This window comes from Pelobates fuscus, chromosome 2 (assembly GCF_036172605.1).
Source record: "Pelobates fuscus isolate aPelFus1 chromosome 2, aPelFus1.pri, whole genome shotgun sequence".
NCBI classification, from domain to species: domain Eukaryota; kingdom Metazoa; phylum Chordata; class Amphibia; order Anura; family Pelobatidae; genus Pelobates; species Pelobates fuscus.
This window is the reverse complement of record NC_086318.1, coordinates 177,363,691-177,387,476: the sequence shown is the minus strand read 5'-3', so window position 1 is coordinate 177,387,476 and position 23,786 is coordinate 177,363,691. Positions and strand designations below refer to the sequence as shown.

The following is a 23,786-nucleotide window of genomic DNA, read 5'->3' as shown; positions in this document are numbered from 1 at the left end:
ACAACATTTAGCAAGAATTATAACGGGGAAATTCCACATTGGATAGACATCTCTTTCAATTGCTTCCACTACAATGTGCAGGAATAGGGCATTAATGGCTTAAGACTTTGCAGACTGCAGTTTAGATAGGAGTGGACACCTTTAAATTAGACAGGGATTCATTACATAGGGCAGACTTGTTAAAGGAGGGGTGAAGATTGTATTTTTTTTTTTTTTTTAATCAACCACCCACACCCCCTGCACACACACTTAGAGAGGAAAAAAGTGCCCTGGCGCTCATATGCCAAACCTAGAGGCTCTGAGGCGCTTAATGAATGCTTTAGTCATTTTACATACCGTAAATATCACATACTTAACTCTAGACACTTTTTGAATGTTTATGAAAACTGCATTGGGGTGTTCCTTAAGGAGTTCCTTCAGCTACATCGCCTCAGGAAAAACAATTCTCCACCAGCTCCAGCTAGCCACTTGGGAAAATCAAACTGTACCCAGTGTGTCCCCTATTATTACACCACTGGATAAGAGGTGCTTTTAAATAATTGGAACATTTACAAAATATAATGCTGAGCCCTGAGCAGCAGAAAGCAGGAACAAAAAAAAAAAAAACACAGTAGGATTTACAAAATGGGCAAAACAATATCTGGTAAAACCAAATTAAGAATAGTGTTTGCTTAAGATGACTATGTTTTAAAAGTGCATAAATAATTAAAGACTGAGCCTTTAATGGATTCAATTACGTTGGAAGATCAATAAAAAAAAAATTAATAATAATTAAAATAAATCAAAAGACGAGGGGATGATTTAAAAATGGAAAATGAAAGACTAGTGGGTAATTTGCGCAAATATAAATTTACAGCAATAGCTCTTACCTGTGTTGACAAGGGCACTGCTGTTGTAGAGTGTGCCCAGGTGTGGTCCAGACAGAGAAAGGAAGGTATGCAGCTTGCTGAGGTAACATTTGAATCTAGGTCTTGAGATAACCGAACGTATAATTAAATTGCCCAAAGAATGGCCTATAAAGCTAAAAACAAAAACACCATACATGTTAACATATGTATAAATAAATTCTCTATACAGATTATGTTCACATACAAAGTACTAAAGCAGAAGGTTCATCAATTAAAGGACCACTCTAGGCACCCAGACCACTTCAGCTTAATGAAGTGGTCTGGGTGCCAGGTCCTTCTAGGGTTAACCCATTTTTTCAGAAACATAGCAGTTTCAGAGAAACTGCTATGTTTGTGAATGGGTTAAGCCTTCCCCTATTTCCTCTAGTGGCTGTCTCACTGACAGCCGCTAGAGGCGCTTGCGTGATTCTCACTGTGAAAATCACAGTGAGAGCACGCAAGCGTCCATAGGAAAGCATTATGAATGCTTTCCTATGTGACCGGCTGAATGCGCGCGCAGCTCTTGCCGCGCGTGCGCATTCAGCCGACGGGGAGGAGAAGAGGAGGATCAGAGGAGGAGAGCTCTCCGCCCACCGCTGGAAAAAGGTAAGTTTTTACCCCTTTCCCTTTTCCAGAGCCGGGCGGGAGGGGGACCCTGAGGGTGGGGGCAGCCACAGGGCACTCTAGTGCCAGGAAAACGAGTATGTTTTCCTGGCACTAGAGTGGTCCTTTAAATTACTAATGTTGAAGTACATCTAACCTTGGAGAAACAGGTGATATGGGGGAGGAGGAGAATGGAAAAATTCCAAAGGAATTTTTATTATTATTATTTTTTTTTAAAGCATTTAGGAATTCCTCAGTCAATGCTATTGAAGGCATCTTCAATGTAATTTGTCAGTTAGGATGGGAGCCTACCTTACTGGTCTTAATGATGTTATCCATTCCTGACCTTTCTGCTATAAATTTTGATATGTTTTGCAGAATACATTTAGGCATCATTCATTTCATTCATAATGCTAATATCATAAATACATGTCAATTTAAGTCTGCAGTTTTGGTCAATAGTGGTTATAGTAGCATATTTTGTCTGTCTTAAAACTAAAATCCTAAAAGGGATGCCAGTCGGGGTGGGGGCATGGGGAGATTTCATTTCACTCCATTCCAGGACTTACAACATGAAGAAAAGGAATATTTGAAACATTTGCACATCATTTACCTTATCCTTGAAATGGACAGACTGTAGATTTGAATGTACTGTATTATCTCATCTAATAGACGATCTGTCATAGTGTCAAAATCAGCAAAAGTATCATTCTGCAATAGGGAAAAAAAATAAATCACAGTTTTAGAATGATAAACACAACCATACAAATGTGTTTGATAGATAGTAATATTGTATAAATTATTAACACAATAGAGTTTAATTGTCTGCAGGGGATTTTACAGATGCACACTCACCTGTACGGAAGCATCAACTGATGAGGTATCAGCACAGCTATGAAATACTTTTGCAGGACAACATCACTGGTTAGATACACTGTCTATTATCTGCAACTGAGTGCACCAATATCTCATGCACAAATAACTTTATTTGGGACCAAGGACATATCTGGGGTGTTTATTTGGATGTGTGTATGTTTGTGATATTTTGATAGCTTATATCTAAATGCCTGTTTTTGTTGTTGTAAGGAAATTAAAGCTATTCCTACAGAGAATATTTTATATATTAATATATGTAGCAGAGACTCTCTGGCTATATAACTTATGCAGCAAAGGACATTGAACTGTCTGAAAAACTGTGTGTTTTAAAATGCTTTCGGTACTTTGCTGCTATATATATCTTCAGTGTATGAAGCATTTGTTTGATTGTCTCCATAATACTGTATTGACCCACTGCATTCGTCATACAAACTAAATCTACCAAACATCAGACCACCCTGATACAAAGTGTGGCTTCAATCAACCTCCCAATTTGTTTTATTACCTCTTAAGTGAAAACTCACGAACGCTCGATTAAGTCCCTGGGTGGCCGCCATTTCGGGAGTTTAACACGTGGCGGCGGCCATCTTAATCTCCCGGACAGCGATGTTTTACCATTGAGTGTCTGGAACTAAAATCGGACACTCGACTGAACAAACACCGCTGAGACCTCCAGACTTCCATATCTTTAGGCTGGAACTACCGAACGAGCCGCCGTTCGGTAGAAAGACTCCTACTAACATGGGGATTTACACGAATGCCAGCATAGCCATGGATGGCAAGCCTTTCGGGACTTTTATTCCATGAACAGAGACCGACCACAAGGCCAAAACTTATGGAACTATTTTCGGATAATGTTGCCTGTGCGGTCGGTCAAAACTTTACTTGCCCATAACTCCCGAACCTCTGGTCCAATCTGGGTGATTTTTGAATATGATTTACCCAGATCAGGGCTATCAGGGGATACCATATTTAGGGGTATCCTATGTATTTGGGGTACATCTAGAACTTGGGGAAAAATATGTACATTTTAATTCTGTTAACAGATAAGCTGGTGGGAGGAGATGTGTGGGTTGTACCTTGTACTTTATTGGTTAATGTACTAATTATTGTGGGTGGCTCCCTTGCACGGGAGCATTGCATAAAAGCAGGGGTTGTGTGATTAAAAGTTAGTTAAGTTCTGTTCCTGATACTGTGTGTCGTCCAGTTATTGGGAAAGGTGATGGTATATTCTTGGATTATATTGCTGATTGAGCCTGCTACTCTATTGGATTTACTACTTGTTCCTGAGCCATTCTAGGATACCAGCGGAAATAAGCTGTGGGAGACCAGCTCTCCGTTACAATATACATACATAATATATATATTTATTAATAGGGCATGTGCAGATAACTTTTTTTTAAATGTTATGTTTTATAGGTTTGGGCTGATGACAATGGTAGCCATTGCTGCTGCTCTCGAACGGTGGGAGTTTGAGTGCAGAGCTTATTTATGTATATTTGTTTTTGCTTGTGTATTACACAGTCCTCCTACAGCGCTGCCTCAAACCAACGTGTGCCAAATTTAGGATTAGTTTTAATGATCCATAGGATTACTCCTTTATGTCCGCTTACACATTTTACCAAAACAAATTGTTAGTGTAGGGCTCAAGAATTTTGCCTTTCTGTGGCAAGTGAGCTTACACTTTAATGACCATTGCATCAACACTAAAAATCTTGGTTATTCAAATGTGCAAAGGGATTTGGGAAAATATGCAAGCAACATTGTTTCCCAAACAAACCATTTCACTGGCGGAGTAAAAAAAAAAAAAAAAAAAAAAAAAGGCGATATGTTTGTTATGTCTCCTTACTGTATGCAAAGTCAAAATATGATAATCGAAAGATTCATTGTGATGATAAACTTTCAAGTATGCTTCATTATGTGATCATGTTTAAAGCCCATTTACACATCTTTATGCATACCCTACACAAGGACTCAAAATTTCATATCTGGTGTTACTATCCAGGTCTGAAAGGTTACTCACCACCTCAAATGTGTGCACACAGCGTTTTGGTTCTTTTTTTTTTTTTTTTTTTTATTAAATTATGACTACATCGAGATGAGTGTGTATGCAGTTGTCTATTTGTATGTAGTGTGTGAAGGGTCACTGTGTGTCAATGCAGTAGCACATGTGTGCAAAGTGTGTGTGCAGAGGGTCAACATGCAGTGCGTTTGGGAATGCAAAGGCATGGGACCTGTGTGTGTTTGAATGCAAGGGTGTACTTGTGAGGATTGTCCTTGTGTGTGAATGCAAGGATGTGTTTGTATGGAGTAGCTCTGCCTGTGAAAAAATGGGAGCACATTCTAACTTTTCCACTATAGCGAGCAGACTACTCTCCCCATTGTTAATAGCCCATTTCACACATCAGATCAATTGTCCATAACCCATTTTAACTCCCTCCCATAGCCAGTAAAACTTCATCCTACTGTTCCATTCAGACCTTTTCCTGTTTGCCTGTCTTACATCTAGCACTAATCCAGGCAGCTCTGGGAAGTGACATCACCAACTACAGCTTGTGCCACGTGGAACTATACTATAGGCAGCATGCACAATCCATGCAGCTTTGCATGGAGCCTCTGCCAGCATTATTTTACCTACTTCCATAAACAGCATTGTGGCAGAGATGCCTCTGCCACGTGTTCCTGGAGGGGCTTGCTGGCTAGCCTCCTGCCCAAAGACTATGGGCCCTGCAAAAGATCTGGTGTGTGGGATTTCTCTGTATAGTTAAGCCCTATCATCACCTTTTAACATTCTAACCGCAGTGTTCTAATTGTTCGTCTGGGTGGCCTCTGTTCGTATGCATGAACATGTGGTGGCAGCCATCTTGTTCGCCTGAATGCAGGCAGCTGTGTTTGATCGTCTGGTGCATGTCACTAAAATCAGACACTCTACCTCGCGAACACCGCTGAACTTGCATCATCGTCCTGCATTCGGTTCGGTACATCGTAGAAAGGCACTGTTCGGTAGAATTGTTCATCTGGATGACGGGAACAAGCTCCATGGTTCAACTATAGACTACGTTTGGTAGTTTATTCATTTTTATACTGCCGAAGTGGACCGAATGCTACCACTTTTCTCATGGATCTACTTAGGGCAAGGGCCTCGTGTGCGGTCAGTCAAAAGTCGACTTCCATGGAACTCCCGAACCACCAAAACAATCTGGATGATTTTTGGATATGTTGGTCACCCAGATTGGGGCTATCCGAGCATGTGACTATTGTGGGGTTTCCATGGATTTTGGAGGTACTTTCGGGGTGTTTATAAATTGTATGTTTTTCTGTTCCTGTTGATAATGGAGTTTGTACAGTTCCTGACTCAATTATCTCTCAGGTACAGGGGAGGGATTACCCTGTTATTTTGTGTAAGAAACCCCTTGTATGGGCTTTATCATACAAGGCAATGTGTGGCCCTGAATAAAACAGTCTACTCCCAGCATATGTGGCGGGGGGGGAGGAACAGCTATACTTGCTATACCTGCTATGCTCTCTGGAGGAGAGGTCTACCCACTGGCCACTGGATCCAGGACTTGTGTCCAGGGTGGGCAGAGACGGTGAGACCCCAGCCAAGCTGCGGCGGCTAGAGGCTGGACCTGCTTATGGTGTCCCGGTGCAGGGCTTATGTTACTTGGTGATTACTAGTAAGCATGAACTGGCAGAGGTACCCAGTCGGGGTACCAGACGGTCCGCCACAAGCATGCAGCCACAGGTCAGCTCCCTGCTGCTGAAGCGCCTGCTTCTTATGGTATGTGCTACGTCACTGTCTATTCCCACCTCCCGGTGCTCATCTAGTATTATCGTTATTTTTGTACTGCACAAGTGACACAATTTTATGTTTTTTACATGTATACTGATGTAAAAAAAAAAAAAAAAAAAAAGACCATGCAGGTAACTCATTTAGATTTACCTCTGTGGAGTGAAACAACTTGAGATTTTGTTTTGATTTTTGCTTTTGAGGGATTAGCCCATTATGCACCCTAGAAGGGGTAATGCTTTATTATGGGTCATTTCATGTACCTTAATCTTCAAGATTTATGTATATATGTGAAGACTCTGTTGAACTGCATCAGATATTGGGGAAGCAGTGGATTATTTAATTTTGTATGCACACTAATAAGACCAAGTTCTGCTTTAGGATGTCATAGGGGACAGTTCCATACAGAAGTGCCACTGAATTCTGACCCTCTGCACAAAGAGGAAAACTATACTTTCACACGAGTACCGAAGTAATAGCACATGCTATTAAAGGCCAGATTTACAAAGGCACTCTCAGATTCTTTAAAGGGGTTGTACGATTACTTACCGTAATTCATTCTCTTAGCTAGCATAGCAGTTTCATTTTTTTGTTGCACAAATAAAACCATTGACAAATGCAAAATCTATTATAAGACATATTCAGCATTCACACATAGAACAATGTGAGAGTTAAAATCTCAGGCAAATACAGGTTCCCGAAGAACTTGCAAGCTAGTGAGATAACCGAGAGGTTATAGCTTCAGCAACTTAAGAGTTGCAGGTTTGAATCCCAGTGCTTCATCTCAGCCATTTGTCCCTCTGAGATCGACAAAATAGGTACTGTTAAAGGACCACTAGTCACCCAGACCACATCATCTCAATGAAGTGGTCTGGGTACCAGGTCCCCCATGTTTTAACCCTGCAGCTGTAAACATAGTTTCAGAGAAACTGCTATGTTTACATTGCAGGGTTAATCCAGCCTCTAGTGGCTGTCTTCCTGACAGCCGCTAGAGGAGCTTCTGCAACGCTCAATGCGAAAATCGCATTGAGCATGCAGAACGTCCATAGGAAAACATTGAGTAATGCTTTCTTATAGGCAGTTTGAATGCCCGTGGCTCTGACCGTGCATGCGCATTCGGCTCCACTCGGGAGCTGACGTCGTAAAGGGGAGGAGAGGTCACCAGCGCCGAGGGAGCCCGGCGCTGGATTAAGGTAAGTGGCTGAAGGGGTTTTAACCCCTTCAGCCTAGCGGGAGGGGGGCCCTGAGGGTGGGGGGACCTAAGGACTATATAGTGCCAGAAAAAGGAGTTTGTTTTCCTGGCACTATGGTGGTTCTTTAAGCTAAGCAATTAAATATTCAGATGCGAGTACATACGGTTTGTGAAAGCCAATTACACTTTTATTTTGTATGTTGTAATGGTACTCATTGAAAAGGGAAAGTATACCTAAAAATAAGTCTGGCTTAATTACTTTATAAAATTTCCAAAAAAACTTTAGTACACACATTACAACCCTTTAAGCCTTCTTTTAAACGTTGAGTATATTACAGTGAATTTCAATTGAAATACATTATTAGAGGTTTCAGTTATTGCTTGTAAAGCGTGATATACACAGAGACTGAAAATACTGTCAAAGTATGTCTGCTACATTTAAAAGAAATATTTCTGTAATAAAGAAAGACTACAAACCTGGTTCCTTTCGGACATTAGAAAATCCTTCCGGCCACCAGGCAGCCCAAGCTCAATGTAAGTTCGTACTAAGCGAAGGTCTGCACTGTTACCTATATGAAATAACATTATTATTATTATTTGTACTAAAGCATTGTTCTGGCAAACCTCAAGATATAGGGACTGAATCATGGTAAGGCTTTCTAGTTCAAGTTTTACATCTATAATAAAAGTATTACATTGTCACCAGATATATATAATGGCTATGCTAAAGATAAAAATGTGCCAATTCATAGACTTATATAAAAATGTGAACAATGAAATCTAAATAAACGCTCTAGACGCTTCAGTATTATCTATTTAGAACATCAGAAGTACTGCAAGTGCGGCTTTAAAAGTCAATTTTTCTCACACACAAAACACACAGTATACAATAGTAGTGCACACAGTGGAGAAAATATATTACAACCTCCCACAAAACAAAGAACAAAATATTTATATAGTTCCCCGTAATATAACTCTATATGAGATACTGAGTAAATGCATCTATACAGACAAAATAATAGGAGGAAAAAAAATAAATTAAAAAGCCATGAAGGGGGCGCCAACAAGCTTTTAAATTAGAAAATATATACAGCCCTGGACCATGGACCGTGAGCAGATTCATTTACATCATTGCTGCTACAATGGTATATGTTGTTTTATGATTTCCTCCTTTTTCCTCTCATTGGTGTCTAAATAGATGCATTTGCCCAGTATCTCATATAGATTGATTTAAAGAGAAATTATATAATTTTCTTTGTAATTTATTTGTGTATTTTTGGGAGGCTATAAAATCTTTTCTGCACTGTGCACCTCTTGCTAGTTTATAGTTTACGGTATATAACATGTGCAATACTAATTTCAATAAAGGACAATCTATTCTATTGCTGTAACCCAAAACCAGCAGTTTATTTATTAAACTGCATTGCTGAGAACTGACCAGGGAATTTCAAACTTAAGATCAAACAAGCCAAATTGTAACATTGTTAATTTAGACAATTTCCAGTTTAGCCATCCTGTCCTAATTTAAGAAATTCCCTGGTGACTTCACGAATTTCATGAATAATACCAACTGTAGCCACAAAAAGTCTTGAAGTGAGTTAACCACATTCTGAGATCGGTTATAGTGAATTCAGGGCACTGTGGTATCCAAGTTATTGACCTATAGAGTAAATTACATGATTTGCACTTTTTATCTGGCACACTTATAATTTATGCTAGGGGGAACAACAACTTCAATGTATCCCTGATGTATGTTTTCCATAGTTTCCTTCAACTAAAGGGGAGGTCTGGTTTTGGTACTACAGAAATAAAAGACCCTTTAATACACTGGATGCCCTATATACTATATTCATATTTATTATAGTAGAAACCAATTTACCATCAAGTCCATGGACACAAACAATTAAATGTATTCCTTCTTCAAAGCCATCTTCTTCCTCCAAAGTGAAATACGGAACAGTGGAAGCCAGCTGGGGGACATCACTGTACAAAAACCCAGGGAGTCTTAGTTGTTTCAGTTCCTCTTTGGCTTGCAGGAACCTAAAGGAATAGGAACTATATCACAAATATTCTAGAACAGTGCTTCTCAAACCAGTAGCCTCTAATGGAGCCATGGCCCAGTGTGACACTAATCCATGCATTGGGTTGTGTAGAGAGACAAAACAGTCTTTACTCATCTGGTGAGGTAATTTCTACAAGGAAATGAGTTATGTTTGCATGATCTGGGGCAGAAAAAGAAGAACTGTCTGTGTGATCTAGGCCTTTCATTTATCGCTTTCAAACTGAATTCAAGGGTTTTCTTTCTAAAGATAACATTTCCTAATAAAGGGTAAAGAAGCAATTGGAAGCAAATGAGAAAGAGCAACAGGAGGAGAGCAAAAAAAGCAATAATGGGAAAAATGAGGTTGATAAGAAGCAAGGGAAAGGAGAGTAATGAGACCGACATCAGGCAATAGCGAGAAACAACGACAGTAAGACAAGGGACAAGGGATGGAGAAAAGAAAAATGCAAAAAATCATTAGCATGGAGTAAATGCCATGAGAGGAGGAAAGTGCAATGAAGGGGAGAGTCCAGTGATAGGGAGAAAACGCATAAGAAGCAATGTGAAAATACCCGAGTCAGGAAACAAGAAAAAAACAAGCAGAAACAGCCCCCCAAAAGAAAATACGAAAAACAAAAAAACACTGCCAACAAATATTAGTACGAAAGGTTTCAATACATTTTGAAATATTGAAATGGTTGCGTTAAACTCAAAACGGTTGAAATTCAGCAACTTATACACAGTAATGTGTAATATTCCTGTATAATGCCAGGATCAAACTATGTAATATGTTTTAAGGCATATAATGTAACTGAAGATTCTATTTGGTTTTTAAATTCTGGCTTGTGCCAATTACTTTTATATTCACAGACTTTGCAAAACGTTATCCTAAACCAATTTAAATGTCAAGCTTGTTCAAACTAGCACAGTTAAACAGTAACGGGTGAGATATGCACAACCATGATTTTCTCACACTAAATGGAAATGCATCAGAGCACACTAACAGATAAAGAGAAACGGAAAACCACCAATTCCTGTTGATTTGAGTCTGCAATATCAAGACAGAATTATTCACTAAAGTGAGAATTCAAAGTGAAGTTGAATATGAATTTAAATATAGCTCACAATAGTGAGCTGGAAGTATGATCTAACTCAACTGTGCTTCCAGTTTGGCTACTGTGGCCTTAAATTTACAATTCACTTTTTTTTCCCTTCAATTCTCACTTTATCACTTATAACCCTACCAACCGTTCTTATAAGAATCATCATCATTTTTTTTCTTTGTAGTTGTTCTAGTGCAAGGAGGCAATGCTGTAAAGTGGTTTGACAAAACCCAGCATCCTAAATTCCCTCTGCTCTGAATGCATACTGACATACTTCAATTCACCAACCAATATTTGAAATGATAGCCGACAATCCTCAGTTTGCGTAAAATAAAACCACTTAAATATGGTTTGACAAACATTGCAAGGTCTGTGCTCACTGTTTCCTTGAACCATAACTATTAGAATAAGCTGTAGTGGTCATGGTGTAAAGAGTGCACAATTCTGTGTTTAGAGTGCAAATTTGTTCAGCTTGCAGTTTTTTTTAAATCTGCTCCAGGCACAAAATTCAGGGGGATCTAAACCGTTTTCTACGTCTTATGAACAGTATATAATGGTTATTTAAATAGGGAAGTATATCAAGTGAAGTGTTTTTTTAAGTATACAAATACTCCATCAAGAAACAAATTTAAAAACATGCAATGCTTGCTCCACAAGATTGTCACTGGTTGTTGTATTGTCTTCCACCCACTACAACCTATTTTTGCTTTTCTTCAAGAATATTTTTTTAGGTACCATATGTCTAACGGAACCATTCCTTCTGTAAGTCAAAGTATGTACTTAGGAGCCCCATGGAAATTCTAGCTTTTTTTTCTCTTTGCGTTACAAAAAACGCAAAGAGAAAGGCAGGGCTGCCCAACAGGTAGATCCCCACTTGTTGTAGAACAACAACTCCCATGATGCCTCGTCATCCTAAAGGCATTCTAAAGACATGCAAGGCACCATGGCAGCACTGTTGTAAGGAATACAAATACACAGCCACAAGAGGAAGTCTTCGTTCTGCAATGTAATTATTGCAATTTCTCTGGAACTGCAATGATTTACACTGCAGGCATAAGGGGGAATGGGCCCTGGGCACCGCACCCAGACCACTTTAGTGAGATGAAGTGGTCTGGGTGCCTATAGTGTCCCTTTAAACATACCACTTTTCTTAAAATGTGCTTCAGGTCAGTATTCTGTGGGAGGGCTCACAAAATACTAGTGGATTTCACAAGACTTTTGTTATAGATATACAAAATAAACAACTCCCAAACCTTGTCTTTAAATGGATATGGAGGAATAGAAAGTAAAGAGTTTCAAGAAAAATTATTAAAAAATAAATAAAAATTAAGCAACATAATAAAAAAATAAAAAAATAAATAAAAATATATACATGTAGACTATACATAGCAATTTATATACGTGTTTGGTACTTACGCAAGCATTAAAGGCTTCGGAGAACTTTCATACCATAAAAGACACGAGGGTGAAGCTGGTGCTGCACCACCTGGCTGCTTTGTAATAGTATCAAGTGTATTTCTTGAAGCATATGCAAGTCCACAAGGAGAGTCCCTTAATGTATAAGAAAAGGATAAACAGCTGGGAGTACAAACACTAGGCATATTTACAGCATCTCGTAAGAACTCCGAATGTATCTGCTCTGCTCTCAAACATTGCTCCTGTGAAGCATCCTGACTAATTTCACAGACCGTATCATCGGAATAACACAATGGACCATCAGTTTCTTCATAGTATCCATTCTGAATCATTTCTTCATCTTGTTCTTCCTCATCATCATCTCCTTGTGGGGAAGAAACGGACTGTGATATTGAATTCTCTTTTGATGGGCTGACATATTTGACATCATCTGCAGGACTAATGTCCGAAATGTCAGTGCTACTTTGAGAGCCAAAGTAATTTTCTACAAGCCCTTGCTTCACCATATCATTGCTATTGCTATTACCTGAACAAGAAATTGTAATAGTCTGACTTTCTGTTACAACTTTGGGCAAGTTCTGACCAATGGATTTTATTTCAACATCGATGGGTTTCTCTAGGTCTTGTTCCAGGCTAACATTTTCTTCCACAGCAACTGAGCCTGAAACTACAGATGGTTCCCCTACAACAAGAACTTCTGCATTCAAGGCACCTTGCTCAGCACTATGAAGCTTGTCTGGAATTCGAGGCTCCCGAAAGGTGGTTATGGCACCTGACAAAGGGACAGGAATACTTTTTATCTCATTCTGAGTTTCCTCATCAGAAATGGCAAACTGGAAAAGATCTCTGATACTGGAAAGCGAAGAATGCACAGATGCAGTTTCGTTATCAGAAAAAACAACACACTGAGGATGAGGTTGAACAAGAATGCTGGGCTTTTTTGTGTCATGCTTTGGCAAATCAATTGTACCCAGGTCAACTACAGTTTTACTGTCCCTCAAATGGCTTTCAGGAACGATTGAGATTTTAGAATTCTCGTCAGGTGACAGCTCGTCGTCATCCGAAGGAAGTGAGTTAATAGATGTCAAAGACGACTGGATTTCACTCAGTGCACTAGTGCTCTCCGTACAATGACTTTCTGCTGCAGTCTTCAAATTTGTTTCGGGCTTTAATAAAAGTTGAGGACATACTTTATCAGTTGCAACTGTACCTTGATCAGTTGGGTTTTCCAAGCTTGGTTCTGGGTTTGGGTGAGTTGCAAAAGAACTGGGCTCACTTTCTACACCAGAATCAGAAAACCTTGAAGAAGCACAGGTAAGACTGATATCTGGCAATTTAATGGTGTCTCCACTCACTACAATGTGGACCTCTTTAGAGGCAATCAGTTGATTGTGTTTCACACGTGAAACAGCATCACCATTCCCAGTCAATTTGAAATTTGTTTCCACTGCAACATCTTTATCAAATACAGAATCTGGCTCTAGGGAAGACGCTGGTCCACTACCCAGAGATGGAAACCCATGCTGCTGCAAGCCATCTTTAAAGTTCATGTCTTTACAAGCCTCTGACTTGGAGCCAAAAATAACTGTTACTTTCTCACCCTCGTATGGGTTCTTGCTACTGGGCTTCACCTCGATTGTTCTCACTCCTGAAGGTATCATTGCTGGAGCACCATGGTAATTTCCTTCAGGATGTAGTGTGCGATCCACTTGCGAAACGTCCGTACTTTCCTGTTGCGTGTTGATTGCACCTAAAATGGTGGAAGTGGAGAAATGTGTTAGGTTACCAGAATCCCAAGTACTCCTCTGGCTTTTCTCGGCACTGTCATCTCTTCCTGGCAGTGGTTTATTCACATCTGCATTACATGGTGCAGATATATGCCCCTTCTGCCATGTTTGTAACCCAGAGGACTTAGTGTCACTTGGCAGAAACCCATACACAGGGTTATGTCCATCCTTCTGACAATGTGAAGGCCTGAATTCAAATGGCTTAGACATAGCCTCTGCTGTAGCAGCTTTAAAACATTTGTAGCTCACTAAAACTACGGAGTCTTTAGAATTTTGCTTTACTATTTTTTTGGGGTTCTCAGTTTTCATTGTTCTCATAAATTTATTTACTTTTGATTTTGATTTATTGTCATCTTCACCTTTACCCTTGTGGGTTTTTGTTTGAGGTTTTTCACCTTCTGTACACCAAGAGGCAGCGGGGACACCTTCAGTTCTGACTTTCAGCTCTGGACTGGCAAGCCCACAAGCAGACCCCTCTTCATTCTCACTCTTGCCCAGTTTACTGGAATCTGACTTCTGCAAATTCTGAACTCCCATCCAGGGTCCATCCAAGTCTGTAATACGCAGAACAAAAAGGAATGCTAACAAACAAGTATAGAGCTTGTACTCATTCATAGCAATATGAATTTAAATTGCAGTTAATCATCTTATCAAAAAGCATTAGGACATGGTTAGAAAAGGACAGCACTGTGCATTTTTTATAAGGGTAGTTTGTTTATTAATACTCTGGTACAAGTAAGCATGGTGCCTATTGCTAGCAACTTTGCAAAGACAAAATAACAATTTCTATACATAAGGATGGAACTCAACTGAAGGTAATGGTTTCTATATCTTATTTTTACCTAGAAGTCCACTTACAAGTAACGCCTAACTTATCCTTCCCAGCGCTCCACACACTGTTCCTTATATTTCTATGTAGTAGTAGAATTTGGAAAACACAGCCACGTCCCTCTGATATACCTTTCAGTCTGTTAACTTTATTTGCAGATTTGTTAGGATGCAGGATTCCATGGCACGGTTCTTTTGTATAATATAACCCAACCTGCACTGGGAGCGTCTGAATAAAACTCCATCTCAGCCCCCCCACAGCAAACCAGAATGAATCATGTAGTAGATCAGTGAACAAGAAGGGCTCTATAAAAGCTTCATTCTTATTAAGGCTTTTGTAAAAATACAGTATAATCTGAATGTGAGACAGGCAGTGTACTCAGCTCCTACTATATCTGTAAACATCTGACACACTCTGCCAATTAGATGTTACTCATAGACAAATATTATCTCAATGCTTCTCAGTAAGGATTATCAATGTTTGCCATCATGTTGGTTGCGATGACACTGAATGTAAAGACCTTACATTTCTGAGGGTCTTAATGAGAAAATGCTTCTAGTAGCAGTGTCTGTACCAGCCACTAGAGGAATGTTCTCTGACAAAGTTAAAGGACCACTCTAGTGCCAGGAAAACATACTAGTTTTCCTGGCACTAGAGTGCCCTGAGGGTGCCCCCACCCGGCTCTGGAAAGGGGAAAAGGGGTAAAACTTGCCTTTTTCCAGCGCTGGGAGGGCCGCTTCCTCTCCGTCGGCTGAATGCGCACGTGCGGCAAGAGCTGCGCGCGCATTCAGCCGGTCGCATAGGAAAGCATTTACAATGCTTTCCTATGGACGCTTGCGTGCTCTCACTGTGATTTTCACAATTAGAATCACGCAAGCGCCTCTAGCGGCTGTCAATGAGACAGCCACTAGAGGATTAGGGGGAAGGCTTAACCAATTTATAAACATAGCAGTTTCTCTGAAACTGCTATGTTTATAAAAAAAATGGGTTAACCCTAGCTGGACCTGGCACCCAGACCACTTCATTAAGCTGAAGTGGTCTGGGTGCCTAGAGTGGTCCTTTAAACTTTGTTAATTCTCAGGAAAGACAATGTTTACATTTGAGAGAATGCAGAGACGTGGTCTCTGCACCAAAACTACTACATTTGGATGATTACAGTCTTAATTTAATAAAACACCCAAAAATGTAAACTATAATAAAAACATATATTGGAGGCTTATTATGAAAGATAAAAACAAAGAATATGAGAACGGACTAAAGCTTAGAGAAACACGGTACCTTGCCCTTCGGAAAATCCCAGCTCAGGTAGCAAAATAATTTTTTGCTCACTTGTGCCATAACAGACAGAACATCTCTGAAGCATATAAGACTGGTCGCATCCGTAAGTGTAGTCCAGAACCGAAACCGAAAATTCCGCCCATGTTAAAATTGTAATCCAGACGCCGTGCTCACTGTGCTTAGAGGTGTAACCAGCTACACCTCATTAATTAGGCACAAAAAAGACAAACAATTGTCTGGGGTTAGAGAAAAGTTGGCCAAGGAGGTTATCCAAATATAGAAGGAACAGAAAAGGGGGTAACCCTAGGGTAATGAAACAAAGAAAAAAAGAGAGGGATCTGTCCCTAAAATGGAAGAATACTAAAAAGTTCCAAAGAACTTTCCCACGCTGTGTAAAATGACACAGAGCACTGTGATTGGATGGATTTCAAGCCACCCAATCAGAGTGCTCTGTGTAATTTTACACAGCGTGGGAAAAATCTTTGGAATTTTCCCACGCTCTGTAAAATGACAAAGAGCACTCTGATTGGCTTAAACCAACCAATCAGAGTGTTCTTAGCCTAATTGCAGGGCGGGGCAAGGCTTTATAAGCCTTCCCCCACCCTGCAGAGCTCAGTCTGCGGAGCCCTCCATGGGTGAAGATGGATTCATTTTTTTAGCGTCGTTTTTTTTTTTTGTCGGGATTTTTTTTTTTTTGCGCTCGTTTTTTTTTATTGTATTTTAAGATCGACGGGTATGATAGCTTTTTATTTGCCCTTTTTTGGGGCTGAAAAATGAAGATTTTAGAAAAAAAGACGCCAAATGGTAAGTTTAATTTTTGTTTACAGGTTAGTTATTTTATCCCCCCCCTCATTATTTTTAGGGTGAGGGGGGTATGTAGGGGATAGTTTTATTTGGGTGTGGGGTGGTGACTAGGGGCTTGGGACCCCTAGTCACCTTGAATGGGGGGGGGGGGATTTTTATTTAGAACCCCCACCGACCGCTCAGGAGTGGGGGCCGGAGGGAGGGCAGTAGGTCCCCCCCCCACTTATTGTTTATTAGGGCCCCCACCCACCGCTCAGGGGTGGGGGCCGGGGGGAGGACAGTAGGTCCCCCCTATTGTTTTTTTATGGCGCCCCCCACCGCTCAGGGGTGGGGGCCGGGGGGGGCAGGACAGTAGTGTCCCCCCCATTCTTATATAGGGCCCCCACCCACTTTTTAGAGGTGGGGCCGGGGGGAGGACAGTAGGTCCCCCCCTCCTTATTGTTCTTTAGTAGGTTATTTTTTAAACAGTGAGCAGCCACAGGCTGCTCACTGTTTAGTGGACATGACCCTACTCGCGGTATATCGAGTAGGGGCATTCGGGAGATTTTAATATCCCTTGTGCTATTATGGGGGTCATATTGACCCCCATAGAGTGAGAGGGGGACCTGGGGGGCTTAGGAAGTGGCGGGGAGCACTCTATCTGTACATATTACAAGGAGGGAGCTGCAAGCCGGTAGCTCCCTCCTTGTAACAAACTGAACGAACAAACGAACGTCTGTCTGACTAATGAATGAATAGATGAAATTCCCGTTCGCATGTCCAGGTGTTTCACTGGGCATGTGCGGGAATCTCACAGGCTATCTAGTGTGGGCAGATGACGTGTCCCACAGGGACTTCACCTACCCACACAAAGATGGCAGCGCCCTGAATATAGATCGGGGCAGAAAATAAAGTTTAATAAATAGGTAATATGGGGGGCTTAAGGGCATTTGGGGGTGACTAGGGGTTCAGTTAGATGTAGTGGAGGCGGGAGGGAGGTAAAAAAAAAACGGGATTCGGCCATGACAGTGCCGCTTTAAGTGTGTAGACTCTTACGATGGTAAATTTGACACTACTCAACTTTATATGCTTTAGACGACATTGAGCCAGCCGTCTACACATCTATCGATCTCTCTCTCCCCTTTTTTTCATATAGTTTCAATTAGCTTCGTTTATTGTTTTTGTTTTGACAATACTATGATTTTGAAAATCACTATTATCAGCCTTACTCCAAATCATTTGTCTGAACTCTTGTGATTCATTTTGTCTTGTCTTTCCTCACTCCCCTTATCCCCTAATTTATACGCCCCATGCATCTTATATTGTTTACTCTTTCTGTCTGAGTCAGACAGCCAGTTATTACTATATTATCTTGCTAGGGGTAGTTTATCTATAAGAAATGTTTTTTGGTATTAATAAAGTATTTTCTAGATTTTTTAGTAATTTTCTATTATAGGGACAGATCCCTCTCTTTTTTCATTGTCTGGGGTTGCTGTATCTCTCCTGCAGAGGGAACTTGCGAGTATTTTAGTTCTCGACTGCCCGTATGGGTGGGACCAGTCTGATATGCTTCAGATATGTTCTCTTTGTAATGGCACAAGTGAACAAAAACTATTTTGAGACCTGAGCGGGGATGTATTGAAGGGCAAGCTATCGAGTCTCTCTAAGTTTTTGTCTGTTCTCAGAGTTCCCATATGCTTTGTTTTTGCTTCATTATGAAAGATCCTTACTTCGATCAGCTGAAGAAAATAAATGTCCAACTATGAGAAAAAAAAATAGCATTCACATTTCTGGTATCTGTGGAATTACTGAGAAATGTGCAACAAATAGCACGAATACTGTACTTTTTTTTTTTTTTTACCTGGCTAAGAAGCACAAAAAAAAAAAAACCCACACAATATTAGTGCCTTCTTCTTAAATGGTGGTGACGTTAGAGAGTACTCACCTTCTGTTATAGAATCTAAATAGCGATCTTCAAAGATGATTGGCAGCGAGGTAAAGTCTCCATCCATTTCAGAGCATTCAAGAGGGAGTGGAGGGAGCGAACTGAAGTAGGTGGAGTTCTTTATAGCTGTAGACATTTGAAGATGGCTCTGAGCACTGCAACAAAAAATAAACCAGTAATTTGTTTTATCACACACCAGTGATTTGATACACTCGAGGCTCAAGGTGCCGATGATTACACAATTAAAGCGGCACTGTCATGCCGAACTTACCTTTCTTTAAATCGATTCATCTTCTCTCCCTCTCTCAGGATCTGTTCTTCATGTCTTCCTGTCTGCTCTAGTTTTCTTTAAAACATAAGACAAAGTAGGGACTATTTGTCTTATGGAGCATCCCTACACCTGACTATCTCTGACCAGTGGAGGAGCAAAGTGTGCTTCATTTCCGGTGGTCAGATACATTTTCCCACAATTCTCACCTTTCCTCAGTGTTCCCGCGAAGCCTTCTTTCACTATTCCCGAACGTCCTGTCATTTAGACAGAACGCCGGCAAAACTACCGAATTGTGTCCTAACAGAATGAGAACAGTTTCTCCATTCATGTTAGGACGCAATTTGGGACTTTGTTCGGGTCGGAATTTCATTCGAATGAATGAAACTCCGATCCTATTCGTGCCGTGGCTGTAGCCGCTTAGTAGTTAACTCCCTAATTCCCACGGTATGCAGCCGCAGCATGAATAGGATCTGAGTTTCATTCATTCAAATGAAATTGTGATCCGAACAAAGTCCCAAATTGCGTCCTAACATGAATGGAGAAATTGTTCTCATTCTGTTAAGACGCAATTCGGTAGTTTTGCCGGCGTTCTGTCTAAATGACAGGAAGTTCGGGAAAAGTGAACAAAGGCTTCGTGGGAACACTGAGGAAAGGTGAGAATTGAGGGAAAATTGCTCTGACCACCGGAAAAGAAGAACACTTTGCTCCTTCCACTGGTCAGGGATGGTCAGGCGTAGGAAACCTCCATAAGACAAATAGTCCCTACTTTTTCTTATGTTTTAAAGAAAACTAGAGCAGACAGGAAGAAATGAAGAACATATCTTGAGAGAAGAGAGAAGAGGAATCGATTAAAGAAAGGTAAGTTCGGCATGACAGTTCTGTTTAATTTAGTATTTCTTATCTCCTGCACCGTTAATAGCTTGCTTGACCTTGTATGAGCCTCCTGTCTGTGATTAAAGTTCAATTTAAAGAGCAGGAGATAAACGTCTGAAGCAAGTAAACATGTGATTGAAAATGAAGCCATTATTTTTTTTGCAGGCTGTGTCAGTCACAGCCAGGGGAGGTGTGGCCAAGGCTGCATAAACAGGGAAAAAAAGTGATTTAACCCCTAAAAGGCAGAGGATTGAGCAGTGAGACTGCAGAGGCATGATTTATACACCACAACTGCTTCATTAAGCTAAAGTTGTTTTGGTGACTATAGTGACAAAATACACACGCACGCTGAGAATCTTGCACTGGACATCTTCAATATATAAGGTGCCACAGTGCTTAATTCAGCTACAATACAGAATCAAGAAAGAGCACACGGGTGGTCTAGTAAAATTAACACCTGCCGTTATTAATAGTTTATGTCGACAGGTACAGAATGGATGATATAGATCAATAAAACTAGTGTTACTTCCAGCACACTCATAATTGCCTGAGAGCACAGAAACTAGATGATCTAAATATTTGCACGTCATAAATAGTTAATTTGTTAAAAATTAACCATACATAGGGAGTATCAACCCAAAAAATGAACAAATGCTATCCTAAATTGACAGTCCCCCAGTGTCTAAAAATTACACTGTATGAGCATAAAGCATAAAGATATATGAGCATAAAGATGCACACCAATTAATCAATCCAAGCAATAAAGTAATCTTTATTTGCTAACAAAACAAAGTTCCGTATTTTTCGCTCCATAAGACGCACTTTTTTCCCTCTCAAAAGTGAGGGGAAATGTATGTGCGTCTTATGGAGCGAATATGAAGCTTTACTTACCTGTATTGTAGCGTTAGCCGGCAGCACAGGGCGCACCGCGGTACTGGAACTTCAGTTTCAGGTTCCGGTTTCCGGCGGGACTGAAAGGAAGTGCGCACTCATTGTGCACACTTCCTTTCAGTCCCGCCGAAAACCGGAACCTGAAATTGAAGTTCCAGTACCGCGGTGCGCCCTGTGCTGCCGGCCAACGCTACAAGACAGGTAAGTAATTATGGCACACTATGGGACAAGGAGAGGGGAGGGGGGAGTGACACTATGGGAGGGAAAGTGCACTATGGGACAAGGGAAGCTGGGGAGAATACTATGGGAAGGGGGGAAACACTATGGGATGAGGAGGGGGGGCACTATTGGACAAGGGGGGGGGGAGAATACTATGGGAAGGGGGGAGAACACTATTGGATGAGGAGAGGGGGGAACACTATTGGACAAGGGGAGGGGGATTAAAGAACACTATGGGACAGGGGAGGGGGGTTAAAGAACACTTGGACAAGGGGATGGGTGGTTAAAGAATACTATGGGACAGGGGAGGGGAGTGGGTGGTAAGGAACACTATGGGACAGGGGAGAAAAAAAAATATTCCGAACAAACTTTCCCATAGTAAGAAACACCATGGGACAGTTTGTTCAAAATATTTTTTTTTCTAGGTTTCCTCCTCTAAAAACTAAGTGCGTCTTATGGTGTGGTGCGTCTTATGGAGCGAAAAATACGGTATACATATTATATTATATATGGATCAAATAAAGTATTTCATGTCCATCTCTGTTAGGCTTGGTGTATAAAGTACTTGTTGCTTTTTGTTGTTTTAAGCCTAGTCAGTTTAGATTAATTTTATTATTTTTGGCATTTATAAAGCGCCCTTATTTTGCAGTGCATTACAATATTATAAAGGTGGGAAATTACAAAATGTTACAGGAACAATAGGTTGATGAGGACCATGCTCAATCAAGGTTACAGTGATCCATTTATGATATTGTGTAGGCTTTGTTTTGTTAGCAAATAACATTTATTGCTTGGATTGTTTAATTGGTGCGCATCCTTTTGCTCATATACAGTTATTTTATTTAAACAAATTAAGTTACTGATCTCCCCAATTCATTTCTAAAGTGAAGAGGAACACAGTATTTCCCCGTCTATCCAAACCAATGTGTGTACTCAGCAATTTACCAATAATGTCATACTCACTGTAGTTCTTGGTATGCCAGAGCAGCTTCTCTGGGATGCTCTAAACAAAAGAAAGCCTCTGCAAATCTGCGAACCTAAATAAAGATAAAAACATGGAGAGTGAATTTACTAGCTGGACCTTCTGTGACCTACATATATCTTATGTAAATATGTCATGTTTCATCCAAAGAAGACTAATAAGACTGCAGTAATGTGACAAATATATGCTAATTCTGAATAGTCCCGCCCCCTTTTTTATAATCCTTATACACATATCATTCATGTACACAGACTATGCATGGCTATAGAGGACATGTGTTGTCCCAGCCCAACTTTTTGCTTACCCTTAATGTGTGATGCTCTTGTGAAACCAGGCCTGTGATTTCATCCTGCAAGGCAACGACCTCAATGAACTGACCCCACAGAGCCATAAGAAGCGAGCAAAGCTGTGCAAGGTTCATATTTATTACTTCTGCCAACTCATCTGGGTTCTCAATTTTCTATGGGGCAAGAAAAAAACAAACACTTTTTTCACAATAAGAAGATACATGTGTTACATATAACCATGGCCCTGCATCATGAAACAGTACACAGTGAATTGTTCATTGAAGAAAATCTGTATTCATTGTTGATCCTTGTTCAACGGCTCATCCAGTGCCATTTGTCCACATATTAGTATCCTCTGTGCCAATGGTAACTGTCTCGGCATTGCACTCTTTAGTTCCTATGGAGCCCAAGGATGCCTGTTGGTTCACACAATGTCAAAAATAGACATTACAGAATCAATTTTCACCTGATAAATCAAATGGAGCAGGAACACTCCGTCACAAAGAATATTACAGCAAAAGAAAGCTATGCATGGCTTGACTCCTCACAAGTGATGGTGTCCAGCAAAAAGCCATGTTGGGCAGCCCCAAGCATCCAGTTGGTTTCATATAGTGCCAACGTGATAATAAGTATTTTCCTGTTACAAATCATTGGTGGCATTGGAGTGCTCCAGTATATACAAAGTGCAGAATGTACTGCTGTATTGCTGGCTGCCTCAGACATGAGGCAACCAACACTACATTTCAAGAGACAACCTCATTCTTCTGATCGAGGTGACAAACAGTCACATTAATTGGATGCATCAGTCCCTCAAGTAGGGATTAATGCAGCCTCTCTGACCGGTTCTTGTACCAGGCTATTGCTGTACTTTCCCACTAGTGAGGCAGTCCAGAAACTGTCCTTGATTTGCCCCTAGGATGACTGCTATAGCAAGTTATCACTGTAATGGTCTCTCACTATGTTCAGTGTACAGATAGTAGCACTGTTGCAGCTAGCTAGCGTTAGACAGGTTTGGCTAGGAATATCAAAGATTCACATTGGTCAGTATGGTGACACAAACAGTGTCATTTAACTAAATAATAAGAAGCATGCAAAAAGGCATATCAAAATTAGGGTATGTATCTAATTTAAACTTGCAAGATGCAGAGGAACACAAACCAGGGATTTTGAAATTAGATCTGTGAGGTTTAATACTTATATGGAAAAATAAAAAAACAAAAATTAACAAAACAATTGGCAGAAATTGATGATAAAAACAGTTAAAGTAACACGGTAGAGTCAGTAACAGAAACATGTATTCCTGACCCTACAGTGTTAAAATCACTATCTTGCGCCCTCTGGCCCCCCTAAATATATAAACTCTTACTTGTATTCAAGTCTACAGCTGCTGCATCTGCCCCTGATCTGCCTGCTTGGCTGACATAATCAGTGTGAGCCAATCACAATGCTTTCCATAGGATTAGCCAAGACTATCAACAAGTCAAACACAGCCCTGGCATCAGCATATCCTCATAGAGATGTATTGCATCAATGCATCTCTATGAGAAAATTCAGTGTTTCCATGCAGAGAGTGGAGACGCTCAATGGCAGTGCTGCACAGTGGGCAGCACTGCCCCAGGAAGATCCTCTAGCAGCCATATGAGTAGTGGTATCCCTAGGCTGCAATGTAAACACTGCTTTTTCTATAAAAAGACAGTGTTTATTGCAAAAAGCCTGAAGGGAATGATTCTACT

The 23,786-nt window shown here is 40.5% G+C and overlaps 1 protein-coding gene across 3 annotated transcripts in view; it reads right to left on the bottom strand.

Annotated features, from left to right (window-relative positions):
- Positions 1–23,786, bottom strand: part of FAM135A (family with sequence similarity 135 member A) — a 129,643-nt gene that overhangs the window by 3,881 nt on the left and 101,976 nt on the right. For 2 of the 3 annotated variants that reach the window (XM_063442974.1, XM_063442975.1), the window contains 8 exons: positions 22,071–22,226; positions 21,748–21,821; positions 18,531–18,685; positions 11,909–14,249; positions 9,228–9,388; positions 7,826–7,917; positions 2,104–2,201; positions 870–1,021 (listed from right to left, as the gene is read on the bottom strand). In XM_063442974.1, coding sequence (XP_063299044.1) covers positions 870–1,021; positions 2,104–2,201; positions 7,826–7,917; positions 9,228–9,388; positions 11,909–14,249; positions 18,531–18,685; positions 21,748–21,821; positions 22,071–22,226 — 3,229 coding nt within the window. The remainder of the gene's footprint in view (positions 1–869; positions 1,022–2,103; positions 2,202–7,825; positions 7,918–9,227; positions 9,389–11,908; positions 14,250–18,530; positions 18,686–21,747; positions 21,822–22,070; positions 22,227–23,786) is intronic. The other variant, XM_063442976.1, reaches the window with a different exon arrangement.